We start from the raw sequence: 13,352 nt of genomic DNA, 5'->3' as shown, positions 1-13,352 counted from the left end.
CCAGCAACTTCAAAGTCTCCTTATTCCTATCTGCTCATAGGAGAAAGGGGACTTGGAAGTAGCCGGGGTCCTTTCAAAAAGGAGCCCCATCTGGAGGAGCCACACGGCAGTGAACCATGTCAATTTCGAAGTGCCGCCCGCATTCTAATGAGGCGCTGAATACATATTTCGGTGCTTCATTAGTAAACTTCGAAATGGCCACTTGCATGGCCATTTCGAAGTTTTTGGCTAGTGTAGACGTAGCCACTGTCTCTGTACCATTTTCTCCAAATATTCATAGCACCATGTGTTCCTCAGGAACAGCGCAGGATGGAGATTACACCACCTCTCTAGGTAACGCATTCCAATGCTTCACCACTCTCCTGGTAAAAGTTTTTCCTAATATCCAACCTACACCTCCCCCTCTGTAACTTGAGACCATTGCTCCTTGTTCTGCCTTCTGTCAATCCGTCAACTGTTGTAGAATGCAGCTAAAGCCACTCAGCTCCACTCTCCTCTCTGTGGCAAAATTAGGGTCATTAGGACACGTTTGCCATTTTCCACCTGTTGTCTGAACATAAAAGCAGAGGGCACAATCTGATACACATTATACAAGCGGCCATATCAAAGCCTAGGTGATGTTTTCTGTGAGAATGCCAAAGGCTTCCCAGTGGCATTTACTGTAACGCAGGAACACAGAGCTGGAATCTATTTTTTTTCCTCAGCATGAGAGAGGGGCAGGGGGGACTGATCTTCTCTGTGGTTCTGAAACTTCTCCCACTCTGAAAAAAATGCAGCTCTGTCCATTCTGTGCCCATGTCTGATTTATTTGCTAGAGGCAGAGGAGATAGGCAGACTTCTCACCTGACACAGATATAGGGGAATTGCAGAGGCAGGATACATAACCCTATCAGTGTACATAAAAAGAAAAAGGCAACAGGATAGAAGGACCTCTGTCAAACAGAGCTGTGCAAAGAAAAACCTGACAGGAAGCAGCAACTTAGTGTTTATTACACTGTCACCCTCCTTCCCTGGTGGAAGGCAGCTCTGGCAGAGAGCTACAGCAGGAAAAATGAGATGATACAGCAGTTAACGTTTTGGGTAATGAGGCTTATAATAGATAACACCTGAGATCCAAAGCCCTCAGGTAATAGTACAGTGTTTAACTATTGACACCATGCTAAAGCTTTTTATTTGCCGATTAGATGCTTCTCTTTCTGGGCCCTCCCTTTCTTGTTTTGTATGTCCGAGGCAACAGTCAACTGCTCTGCTCCGAAACAGCAGCTATTAAAAACCAAAAACAAATGTCTTTCTAGCCTGTGTTTCATTGTTTGCTAACAGCCTAGAAGGCAGGAGAAGCTTCTTAGCATTATGTTAAAAAAATGTTTTTCTGAAATGACCCACGCTGGCAGCAGGAATTACCCTCTTCTTCTGTTGAATTCTAAATTCAGATGGCAAATTCCTGCATGCAGAAAAGAGGAAGAATGAGGTATTTAAATGAAGCTGAAGCCTGCTCAAAATCTGCAAACATTCCAATTAGTCCCTTGCCTCCACTTGGATCACATTTCATGCTCTCTACAGCTTCAACCAGAACTAAGAACAGGAATCTCACACACAAATTGCCAGTTCATTTACTACAGCAGCATGAATAGGATTAAAATAATCTGAGGAGGAATTAAATGGCTTAACAATCAGGTTCCGAGGGCAGCAGCATTAAGAGACTTCTCTCCCCTCTTTGTTTTCAGGCTCAGTAGAGTGGGACCAGGATGAATTAATGTGACTCAGGCCTGCTAGAGAAGGACCATTCTCTCCACAAAGCGCTAACATACCATGAATCCCCAGGCAGTTCACTGAAAAGAGCCCAGTAGGGCAAAGAGAAAGAGTTCAGGTGTCATATCCTTGATACAAAGGCAACTGCGGAGATAACTTGCATTGCAGTGTTATCTGTTACCTGGAAATGTGCCTTTTGAAGTCTCGTAATTTGTTTCTACAGTTCTAGGGGAACACATCAGAGCTTGGGGTTTCCTGCCTATAATGAGACGTTACAGTAGGTTCACCAGGGTGCTATAAAGAAAGGCTGAAGCTAATGAATCTCCTATAGTTTGTGAAAGCTTGTTTTTTCAGCACAGCACTTACAGCTTCTTGCTAGTTGGTGACAGGCAAGTGAGATACGGGCCTCACTCTCCAACACTCTTGTTTTATTGAGCATCATTTGTCCAGATGAGTAAAAGTAGGCTAAGAAGCTTCAATGACTGTTTTGCCTGAGTGTTACAGGATGGGCTTTTTAAGGGATTTGGACTTAGCTCCACCTGTGCCTTTTCTGGTTCTAGCTGACGAGTCTGGTCTTGAGCCAGTGGTTGGGTCAGGTGACTGTATCTGATAATGGCAGCTTAAGGATGAAGTTTGCTATGGGGCTGGGTCTGCTCCCTTTGAGAGAGGAAAACCAAGGTCTAGGAAAGACTGAGGGGAGGTCTCTTCAGAGAAACCCAGAGTCTGGAGTATGCCTGGCAGTTCCTTTGCTCAGAGTGAGATCTGGGGAGCTGAGAAAGCTGATATGGGAAGCCTTGATATAACTGGGGAGATACACCTACAAGGAGGCTGTTTGGGGAACCCAGAGGAGATTAGGGTCAGGGAGGAAGGGGGAAGAGGCCCTCCCCACCAGCCAGAGGAAAAGGCCTGGATACAGCTACCTGCAGTGAGAGGCAAAAGTAAAAAGGTTGAGAGTCAACAGTTTTCAGAAGCTTGACTTGAGAAAATGCTAGGCAGTAAGAAACAGATCTGTAAAAAGAACTGGTGAGATCAGTAAGGGTCCAAAGAAATGATGAAGGGGGAATCAGATCATTTGTTTGGGTTTAAGATGACACCTGAATGGCATTGTTGGGCTGTTGTTAACTCACAGAAGTCTGGGTGCAATTATTGGGATACCCCAGAAGAGGAAACTACAGCAGCAGCAGGCCCTGAACTCAGTTTATTAAAACCTTTTGAAACTTGAACCTGTCAAACCATTAAGAATATGCACATTCTATGAACCTTGCTTTGAAAAAAATCATTACCAAGGTTGTGTCCTTGAAATCAGGAATAGGCAATGGAACCACAGCTGAACCTTACAATTCCATCATAGGTGAGAGGGGAGCCTGTATCTTTAGGGAAGAGGATTACAATGTTTAGTCAGATCTCAAAATCTGATCAGCACGGGGGAGTGCTTAAGTAAAACCTTAGTGGAATCCAGAATGTTTCCCTCTGACACAGGCCTGAATTAACATCTAGCATTATTGAGAATGGGGATATGGCTGAAGATGCCATCTGTCAGTGCAGACACTCAAAGAGGTTTTGACCCCTTATATGGTATGACTAAACTTGGAGTTCGGGGTTCGAGGAGACATACTCATGCAAGCTCTCATAAGCAGAATGTAGCCACATCAGTGTGAGTCGAGGGATGGGCTGGTATGTGCCAGTCTCAAGACCCTAGCACATAGCTGAGTGGCACTGCTGCAACTACATTCGAACGTTAGGCCTAGCATGGGTACGTCTCCTGCAACAGGATTCACACTCCCAAGCTCCAAGTGCAGGCACCACAGTAAATAAAGATCCCTGGACAGAATCCCTTTGCTGTCTTGATTGCAATATCCCTGCAAGATGAATTGCTGAAGGTATTCTGTATGTCCACTGCAAAAAGACATGTTGTCTTATGAATCTAGGATAGCTGCTGCATTCTGCCCAGAAAAGGAATATTTCAGTGATAGATCTGTGATCCTCAAATACAGTTTGTAATGCACCCAAGGAGCTTTCTTCATCACAGAGCTTGCATGCATGTATTTTATTTCAAATTATTATTATCATTAGTTCCATAACTGGCAGCTTTATTGGTGACATAACGAGAGGAAATGGTACAGGACTCACAGCAATATTCTGCAACTATTTCCAAGCAGGAGGAAATATGACAATTAATATATTTACAAAAGGCAGAAATAGGAACTATGTCAAAAACAGTTGGTGAGATCATTCTGAAAAGAAGAGCTATGTCCTTATCTTCCTTCAAAAGTTCCCATCACTTTGCTTCCTGAACAAATAAATTCCTTCAAACTATTCCACTGTGACTACAACTAAAGTGTAGACTAACAGGAACAAGTTCCTACCGCCCAATGCTGTCAATGTTTTATCTTTCCTTTTTTCCTCAGTAGTTGTTCCTCCTACCTGATGACCGTGCCTCTATGATATAGCCAGTTGTAGGTTTGTCCCCTGTATCACCCTCAGTCCACCGTACAGTCAGCCCAGAAGCAGATTTTGTAACCAGAATTTCCTGAGGGGAGCCAGGAGACCCTGAGGGATGAGAACAGAAGAGCAAATATCACGGGGTGGGAAAGGTGATCACATTACACTTTGTAACTTCTTCAGAAATCTGCCTATGACAACAACCCACACAAGCTGAACACATACACAGGATAAACCAGTTGAATAGGATTCTGATCCAAATTCTTCCCTGGTTTGAGCACACAGATTAAAATATCAATTGCTGAGTTTTACAGGGGTACATACATCAACTAAGCAGAGAGAAAAAAAAAACCCACCCCATTATTTTCACCATGTACATCTTCGCAAACATCTGCATATTCTCACTGGTATTCCTGCCTCCACTCAGCACAACAAGAAAGCAGAAGTAAAGACATGCTGCCCCATCCAGTCATTCAACAATTTGTCATTAGCACATCCTACTGGACTAGTAGTTTTAATGCCTGTGATGAGGGCATGAGGCTGAGTTAAACTGCATCATGTGCAACTATCATGTGTAAATGGTACATACAGTGTTTCAGGAACATTATACCTGTTGCATAAACATTATAGGACGGCTATTTATGATCATATATCATCTTCAAATGATGACTCACAAGGGAGTGGTGCAATTTTTGTTTGATCCAGAGGTCCAGGAGACAAAATAGAATAGTGCATGAATACTACCCAGACGCTTTACGGACTCCTGGTCAGGCAGAGATCATTTGAGACATTTAATTTTTCTTGCCACTAATGATAATGATTAAAGTGAATCATCTTTTTATCAACAAAGGATCATGGTGCCCAAACCTACAAAAGTCAGGGGCCTGAAGTTAAGACAGCTCTTTCTCACTCTGCATATGGTGAGAATGTCAGAGCATATTTCATGTATGTAAGCCAAAGCTTAAAGATATGAGGGAATGACTCTGAACTCACACCAGTTCTACACTCATGAATCTCCACTGATTTACATGAGGCTAATCCAGGTCTGAATTAGGAGAGTGATCAATGCAATCAGAATCAGGACCAAGATGTAGAGGCACAGATTTGAATTCCCTTGGCTAGTCAGTTTGTCTTTCAATTAATTTACCAAGATTTTGTGGTCAGTCTTTTTGGATTTCATAAAAAAGGAACAATGTTTTTCATGGAATGTTATGAACCCACTAAATCATGTCTAGAGCCCTTGTGACTTAATTCTTGTTCAGAGTAGAAATGGATTTGCACATACACTTTATTACTACCTGCTGTTGGATTGAATTAATGTGCTTGGCTCTGGTCTATTGCACGTTGCTAAGGTTCCACTTACCCTCTGCTGGCCCAGCTGTGATGTTGGCTTGTAGCTCAGGTCCATAGGTGATAGTTCTGGCTTGCACTCTGAATAAGTAGGTCACCCCCTTGGTTAGATCTCGGACCTTTAACCAGCGCTGCCAATTTCCTTTTATATCCACAGTCACCACCTTACTCACCCCTGGAAGAGCCATCCAGATGAGAAATAAGAGAGAGTTCAGTGCAGGAAAGCAATTGAGCAGAGCTTATGGTGTCTAGATAAGTAAAATTATCTTGCAGTTTGCTAAGAAAGTATTTCTTACAATTAGTGCGAGTTTAAGTAGTGATAATAGCCAATTTTCAGCACAGATAAGTGTAATTAGAGTTTAAGCTTGATAAGTGGGTACTGACAAGAAAAAAACCTTACAACACAACTGGGAAATTATCAAGAGGCTGCACACAACCTCACTAATTATACTGGTAAAAAAGGAGAGAGAGCTAATGAAGGGGATTGCAAGAGGCTCAGCTCTTCCTAAGCCAGAGCAGCTCCATGTAGGGTGTGTTTGACATTACTGCAACATTACTCCCAGTGAAAACAGACTGTGCCAGGTCCATCTTTGCCTTGTACCTTGTGCTTAATTTACAACAGCATGAAGTGAGTGCACAGCGAGTGGAAACTGAGAATGGAAAATTTACACTGAAGTAAATGACCACACAACATGCACTGCAGTGGTGAATCTCATCAAATGCATTACTGTTTAACAGGACAGTGAGATTCTCCCCTGTTCAAGCCTGTAATGTGGTCTACCTGCTTGCGAGCGCCCCTCTGTGGCAAAGGGGTGCCCTGTAAGGTCCCTGCCTGGTCATCTTTAAGGTTCTGACTAACCCCACCAACAGTGCTACCAGTTCTTGTCTGAAGCTTGTGGGCAGTCTTCGGTCACTGGATCTGGTCCTCACCAGGTCTAAGTTCAGCTCAACACTTGCAGCTGTCTGTAGCGCTACTGGTCTCCCATTCAGTATATAGAGCTACCAGGGTCAAGCTCCTGTGAAGACCTGCCAGGCCCTAGTCCAGCAGCTTCTTTTGAACCAGCCTGCTGGGTCCTGCCGCTCTATTCTGCTTGGAGGACCTCTTTTCTGCTTTGCTCACGGGGATGGGGTGTGGCAAAGCCTCTGGTCTCCTATAGGGGGCATTGAGGCTTAATCCATCCCATCACAAGGCCCCTTTAGCCAGGTAAAAAGACTGGGAATACTGGGCACAGGAATGATGTGTCGGGTGGGGGCGTAGCATGCAGCACTGAAGGGATTCTGGGCTCAATGCTGCCCTTTTTCAGTTATGAAAACTGCAGGGGACTCACTATTTGAAAACAACTGTTTTCACTTGAAATTTTCTAAAGTAATGGAAACATTCAGGACAGACCCAGGAGGCAGTCATAGCTGAGAAAGATCCGTAAAGTTGTCTGAGTTGCAGTGAGGGACTCTCCAGTTGCTGGAGGAGTCCAGAATCAGAATGGCACAAATGTGACTAATATTACTTCAGTGGCACTTCCCCCAGTTTTGCAATTTCTGTGCCATGATTTTTACAGCCTTACCCTTGTAGTCTATAATTTCTTTAACTATGTTACTGTCATCTCTTCGGATCACGCCTGCAAGAATTTTAATGGTTCTATCTAATTTTCACTCTTTATGCAACATTTTTTCTCAAACACAGTCCTCCGTCTTTGGAGAATTAAAATCAGTTAAGTTTCTTTCACTAATTTTTAGAGTCAGTTTCACATTCAGGTTCTCAATGCTGCACTTTTTCAGTTACAAAAACTGCAGGGGACTCATTATTTGAAAACAACTATGTTCACTTGGAATTCTCTAAAGTAATGGAAACATTCCTTAAAGTTTGTATAAATTTGTTTTACAAACTCAAAAATTTTGGCAGTAATCTGCGTTGACAGTGTCCTTTCAAAATTTGTCAGTGAAATAAATGTGTATAGCCCTTTCCAAACAAATAAGACAGGTTGTTGTCAGGAGTGTACTTGTTTTGCAGTTTTCAGGGAATATTTTCTGAATGGAATTTCCAGTTTTTGATGTAGTTTATGCAAATTACCATCCACTTTCAGGATGCAAGTGTATTAGGTAAATTTTAAAAAATTTTACAAAGGGCCTTTGATAAAAGTTTCATCCCAGTTACAACTTCCTAATTAAAGAATCCTCTTTTTAAATTTAAGCACAGAAAAAGTTCCAAGCTGCAAAATGTCTCTCTCTACCTCTAGCTATATTATTTAACTTCTGAGTGATAAATGTGGACACATAATCCAACAAAACACTGAAAAACAAGACTCTGAAATTTCAACAATTCTTTTCAATCCTACACGTCCCAGCTGTGATAAAAGGCTCCAAAGTTGTTTTGTTGTTGGTTATTGGTAAAATAGAAAAGAGTAAACATCTAAATATGAATGATGGGGAGAAGACAGTACCAGAGAAAAAGACTGAAGGAAGGCTTAGCTTTGCAAAGGAAGAAGATTTTAAATGGTGCTTTGAGCCAGTGACAGAGAGGTTGTTCCAAGTCCTACAGGAAAAGGCACAAAATCAGGAGTTGGAAGATGAGACAAAACAGATTAAGGAAGGAGGATTTGGTATCATGCAGGGTACAAGTGGGGCAGTCAGAGAAGGGGAAAAGCATGTCAGGGTGAATGGGATAAACTAGACGTACAATGTACAAGGAGAGAGAAAGCACCAAAGAGATCTGAGAAGTAGAACAGAGGAAGGGAAAATGATTTACTGCTATCAGATATGGAGATGAGAGGGTGACACTGGAGTCTCATTTTTCTTGTCCATTGTAATTGCCACCAATGCCAATTAATTAAAAGGGAAGACAACACACATGCACACTCATCCCACATTTCTCTTTATTTTCAGCAATGGGAACTCCAATACTACAGCATAAACTTTTCCTTCTTGGCCACCTATAAGTGAAGAGGGGGCAACACATCTATGAGGAATGGGTTCGGATGGACCAAGAGCCATTTGTGGCTGCATTCCCCTTTGCAACTCTTTCTGTTTTCTCCGACCCAGCTGCTCCTGATGACCATCTTTTAGGTGGTGCTTTTAGCTGGGACTTTACCTGTCTCAGGCTGCTGGAATCCTGAGGTGAATGCTGAAGTTGAAAAGCCTCTGAAGTGGTTAAATGCTTGGGAAACTCCAGATCAGGCCTGCCAATGGGAAGGGAAGCAGGAAAAGAGGGCAGTTGCCCCAGGGCCTGGTGAGTCAAAGGGGCTCAGGGCTCATATGCTGCCACTGCAACTGTGACAGCTGCAGCAGCTGAGCCCCAGGACTTTTAAATCACTGCCCACACACTGTGCCACTCTGCGGGCTGGGGTAGGGATGTGCTATGGTCTGAGTGGTGTTCAGGGCTGGCTGCCCAGCCCTGTTCATTCTGCCCAAGACTATGACTCTTCTGAGAGCAGGAGCCACTCCCATCTCCACAGACCTTGCCTAGGAGCCAGTGGAAGCTGTTGGCTCCCCTGCTTCAGATATTTTAGCAGGTGTGTTTGTCACGAAGGTTCATGAATTTTGTGCTCCTCTGCTGTACAGAGTAATGGCACATGCATGATATGCCATTACCCTGACGTCCATCTCCAGCAACTGTACAGAAACATATTTTTTGCCACAACAGTAATCCATTTAGTCTGATATCCTGCCTCCAGCAGAAGCCAAAATCTGTAGCTGCAGAAGAAGGTAATCCCTTCCTATGTAATGAAGCGGCCAATTGTGCAAATCTATAGATATGGGACAGAGAAGGGGGAAAGTCCTTCCTTACTCTACAAGCAATCAGATTATATGATGAAGAACGAGATTTGACTGACTGCAGAGAAAGCCCAGCTGCTCTCATGAAAGGAATAATTCAGTACCAGACAAGAATATTTCAAACACAAAAAAGGTGGAAATTCCCTTTAAGTTTTATGTACAAGAGAATAAGAAGCAGGAAAATTCCAAAGTAACTGACTGTCCTGTGTGCCCTGTCCATGTTTCCTGGTCAGAATTTTACACCTGTTCTGCATTAGCTCTTCATGCTGAAGCTCTACTAGCAACAAAGGGTAAAAGTACTTTTATTCTCCTACTTTCATTGCTGAATGCAACTTTCCCCACACATAAAACACAGAAAGGCAGCTATAAAAGAAATTCTTTATTCCTTACAGCAGAAACAAATACGAGTGATTGATATCCTTATTCCTTCTGAAATAAGTGTAAAATGGATTGGCAATGGTTGAAATTACTCTACCCGCTGTCGCTCTGCCAAAGCTGGCCACCCTGTTGAACTACTGGAAATTTATCAGGAATATAAAAAATATTAATAACTCCCTCCCTAAACTTTTTAATCTTTTCCAACTCATCTTTAGAATGATTTTACATTTGTTTTCAGAGGAGATTGCCAATTCCTTCTCTGCTGATCTTGCTGGCAAATTAATAATGCATTTGTGACTGTCATATTGTTGTCAGCTGGGATTATATCTAGTGCTAGGTTAAAAATGATATCTGAAAACTCAGTATAAACACACAACTGCAACTAAATCTCTACCACTGCCCTTCTCCTCTTCTAAAGGTGACTGTGGTCCCACTGAAAGCTAACACATGGGATGCCAACACAAGGTACCTAGTCTCTATCAAATGCCCACTCCTGAGAGTTTAGGCCACCTAATCTATTGCCCAGTCCCCACAACCAGTGTAGGCCCCACATCTTAAACACATTGGCTCTTTGAACCTCACCAAAGGTGTGAGCCTTCTGGTGGTGGTTTAACTCTCTCTGGGGCACACAAGCAAGTGTAGTAGACACCACAATTTGACTTTGCACATGACCAAAACACAGCATTACTCTCACTTGAATAGCAGGAGAAATACATGCATCTATACCAAAATAATACTTGCAGTAAAATAATAAAGACATAAGTGGACTCAGTGATTCCAGCTCTGCACTAGAGACCTGCACTGCATTAAGTGCAATGTGCAGCTCTTCCAATTAAAGTCTGCTATTCGAGCTGTAAAATGACAAGGACTAATCCCGAGCACCAGCAGAACAGGGGCTGTGACCCACCCTCTTAGCAGAGTCTTCAGCTCAGGGTTGTTAGCGCTCATTGACCCAAGTCAGACTGATTTGCATGTGGACAGAAGGGGTGCTTAGGCTCAAACCAGGGTCACAGCCTGAGCTGAGCGTGTATCAGGAAGATACCTAAACAAGACTGCAGAGAGGCAACTAGCCCTGCATTCTAAATGAAATTTCCAGCTTGGTACAAATATATACATCATCTCAAAGATTTCATAAAGAGTACCCACAGTTTTCCCAAATCATCACTGCTACGGGTAGAATCCAGATGGAGAGGAGAAGGAAGCTAGACAGAGATAAGAGGCACAATGATGCTTTTCCCACTAGCCTGAATATATAGGTTCTCTGGGGCTTACTTACCTTGGACTGGTGCCAAAGGCTCATAGACCACTCGGTAACCCTGTAGGATTCCATTTGCTGCCGTTGGCTCTCCCCAAGAGACATTGAGTGTAGTGCAAGTGATTTCGGAGAATGCCAAGAAGCTGGGAGCACTTGGAGCTGAAAGGATTACAAACACTCTGACTTGCAGTAGGAAGATTTAACATGGTATACATATTATGAAATGGTATTTATTGCCCAGTGTAAATCTAAAGGAAAGAAGTTGAGAACAGGAATCATGGACAGGATTGGGTTTTCCTGAAATTGATTGGAAAAGTGTTCTAAAATCAGCAGAGACTAAATTGCAAAACTGAAATGAAACAGGATAGGAGGAAGACATGACAGAGATGAATAAACTCCGTAAGTAAACAGAAATTCATTTCCAAATGACTGCATCACCAGGATGGCAAGAATCCCTTTTCTACAACTTTTTTGGGAGTGGAAGACATAAAAATGAGTGAGAGAAAAAGACCAGGGGTTTATGGCTTCAGGTTCCAGTAGTTAAGTGGCTACACATGTTGAGCACAAAAGTGTCCAAAGTGCCTGTGCAGGCCAGGTCTGTACCCAAATATATTGTTTGTACATGTGCACATCTGTCCTCAGCTTGCTTTCATGTTTGGGTCTCACTTTGACTAAGCATCCAAACTTTTCCTATGGAATTGTTGGGCTGGAAACCATGTGCATGCTGATGACATTTTATGTTAAACCACTGCATAGGGACTGTTATGTGTGCTGCCTGCTGCACCCCTTTGTCGCTGCATGGTGGAGCAAAGCCACTCCGGTGCTGAGGATTTAAATGATGCATAATGCTTTGTGTGCGCTCTCTCCACTGACAAGAGTATCATTCTCAATCCTATGCAGCAATCTCCAGTTTCAGATGGGCATACAGACTTCCATTGTGGAATATCAGTTTCTTGGGTAGTTATGAGACCCCAAAAGAGCCAGAGGGCATTGTATAGTCTTCCCCAGTGATAAAAAAGTCAGGGGTCAGAGACAGAAATACATTAAGAGTGAGTCTGCTGTTGGTGCACTCTCTCTCACAGAACCTAATGGCTACAGAACATCCACTGAATGTGTCCCCTTGGGGATTAGAATCTCCAGCACTGTTATTACTTACTGTGGTTGTACATTGTGCCAGAAGCCCAATAAAAAACAAAGAGAGCATGATTCTCCTCTCCCATGGTTTTATCAGTGTATCTCCACTCCACTTCCTTCAATTGAAAAAACAACAAGAAGTCCTGTGGCACCTTATAGACTAACAGATATTTTGGAGAATGAGCTTTTGTGGGCAAAGACCGTCTCGTCAGATGCATGAGTGGGGATTCCAGAGGAGGGTCACTTCAGCTGAGTTACTCCTGATGTACACCAGTTGGTAGGGTCAGAATCAGTTCCATTGTCTTTTGCTGGATCAGTTTGTGACAGATATTCTATTGCTATCCCTGCTTGTTCTATTTCATATTGCAACATCAATTCAGAAAACCCTTCCCAAAAGGTTGACTTGATCCAAAATGTCTGTCCAACCATAAAGACAATGCAATAATTTAGCCAGCAATCAGCTCTAACACATGACCACCCAACAGCATTGTGTTTCATATCTTCAGACACACAAGATGATTCCTTGTATGATCAGAATCCCCAACCAGTTAAACTGTGGTTTGAAAAAGGGAAATAATCTCATACCAGACTGGTGTGTCCTGCCCTGCCTGGGGCTGCTTCTTGGTCCATCTCCTGCTGCATTGAAGGCAGATATGCGGACCATGTATTTGGTGTGGCTGGTCAGATTTTTCAAGCGAACTGTTGTCTCTGGGAGGAAAAGGACCTTTACTTTCTCCGTTTCATTCTGGCTGTCCATGTCCCAATAATAAATCTGTTCAAAACAGAGAGATGTTGATGTCAATCCTGCACTCAGATTATAGCCTCAATGAGGTGCAGGCTGTAAAACAGGTACTCTTGCTTCCCTATGATCAGTAAGATGTTGGCAGGTTTAGCTTTGGATCATTCAGCTGTAGGGATATAAGAGTCTTATTCACCCTTTGCGCAATCCTGAAGACCTTATTTTTTTTTTTCAAGGAAAATTCCCCTTTGGTTTAAAGATATTTTCCTAAGATGGGCCTTTTAAAAAATAATTGTACAGATAATTTGAGATGACATAGTGACATGAAATAAAACCTTTCAGAACACAACAATAAGTGGCCAGGTACCAAAGCATCCTTTGGTATGAGCTGCCCATTAGAGGGTATGGTTACACAAGAAAAAGCCCTAGTCTGGGACATAGATCAACCTCCTTTGAGAAGTATCAACCCAAACAGTACGATCATTAAGTGTTTAGTGCAGCCTCCTTAATCTTTTAGGTACTCTTCTGCTCAACTTC

General features: G+C 42.8%; 1 protein-coding gene across 4 annotated transcripts in view; it reads right to left on the bottom strand.

The window, feature by feature from the left end:
* Positions 1-13,352, bottom strand: part of SDK1 (sidekick cell adhesion molecule 1) — a 727,049-nt gene that overhangs the window by 31,151 nt on the left and 682,546 nt on the right. For all 4 annotated transcript variants that reach the window (XM_075010599.1, XM_075010598.1, XM_075010600.1 and 1 more), the window contains 4 exons: positions 12,662-12,848; positions 10,964-11,101; positions 5,555-5,716; positions 4,174-4,299 (listed from right to left, as the gene is read on the bottom strand). In XM_075010599.1, the coding sequence (XP_074866700.1) occupies positions 4,174-4,299; positions 5,555-5,716; positions 10,964-11,101; positions 12,662-12,848 (613 nt within the window). The remainder of the gene's footprint in view (positions 1-4,173; positions 4,300-5,554; positions 5,717-10,963; positions 11,102-12,661; positions 12,849-13,352) is intronic.

Source organism: Carettochelys insculpta, chromosome 16, assembly GCF_033958435.1.
Source record: "Carettochelys insculpta isolate YL-2023 chromosome 16, ASM3395843v1, whole genome shotgun sequence".
Taxonomy (NCBI): domain Eukaryota; kingdom Metazoa; phylum Chordata; order Testudines; family Carettochelyidae; genus Carettochelys; species Carettochelys insculpta.
This window is presented reverse-complemented; position numbering and strand designations above follow the sequence as displayed.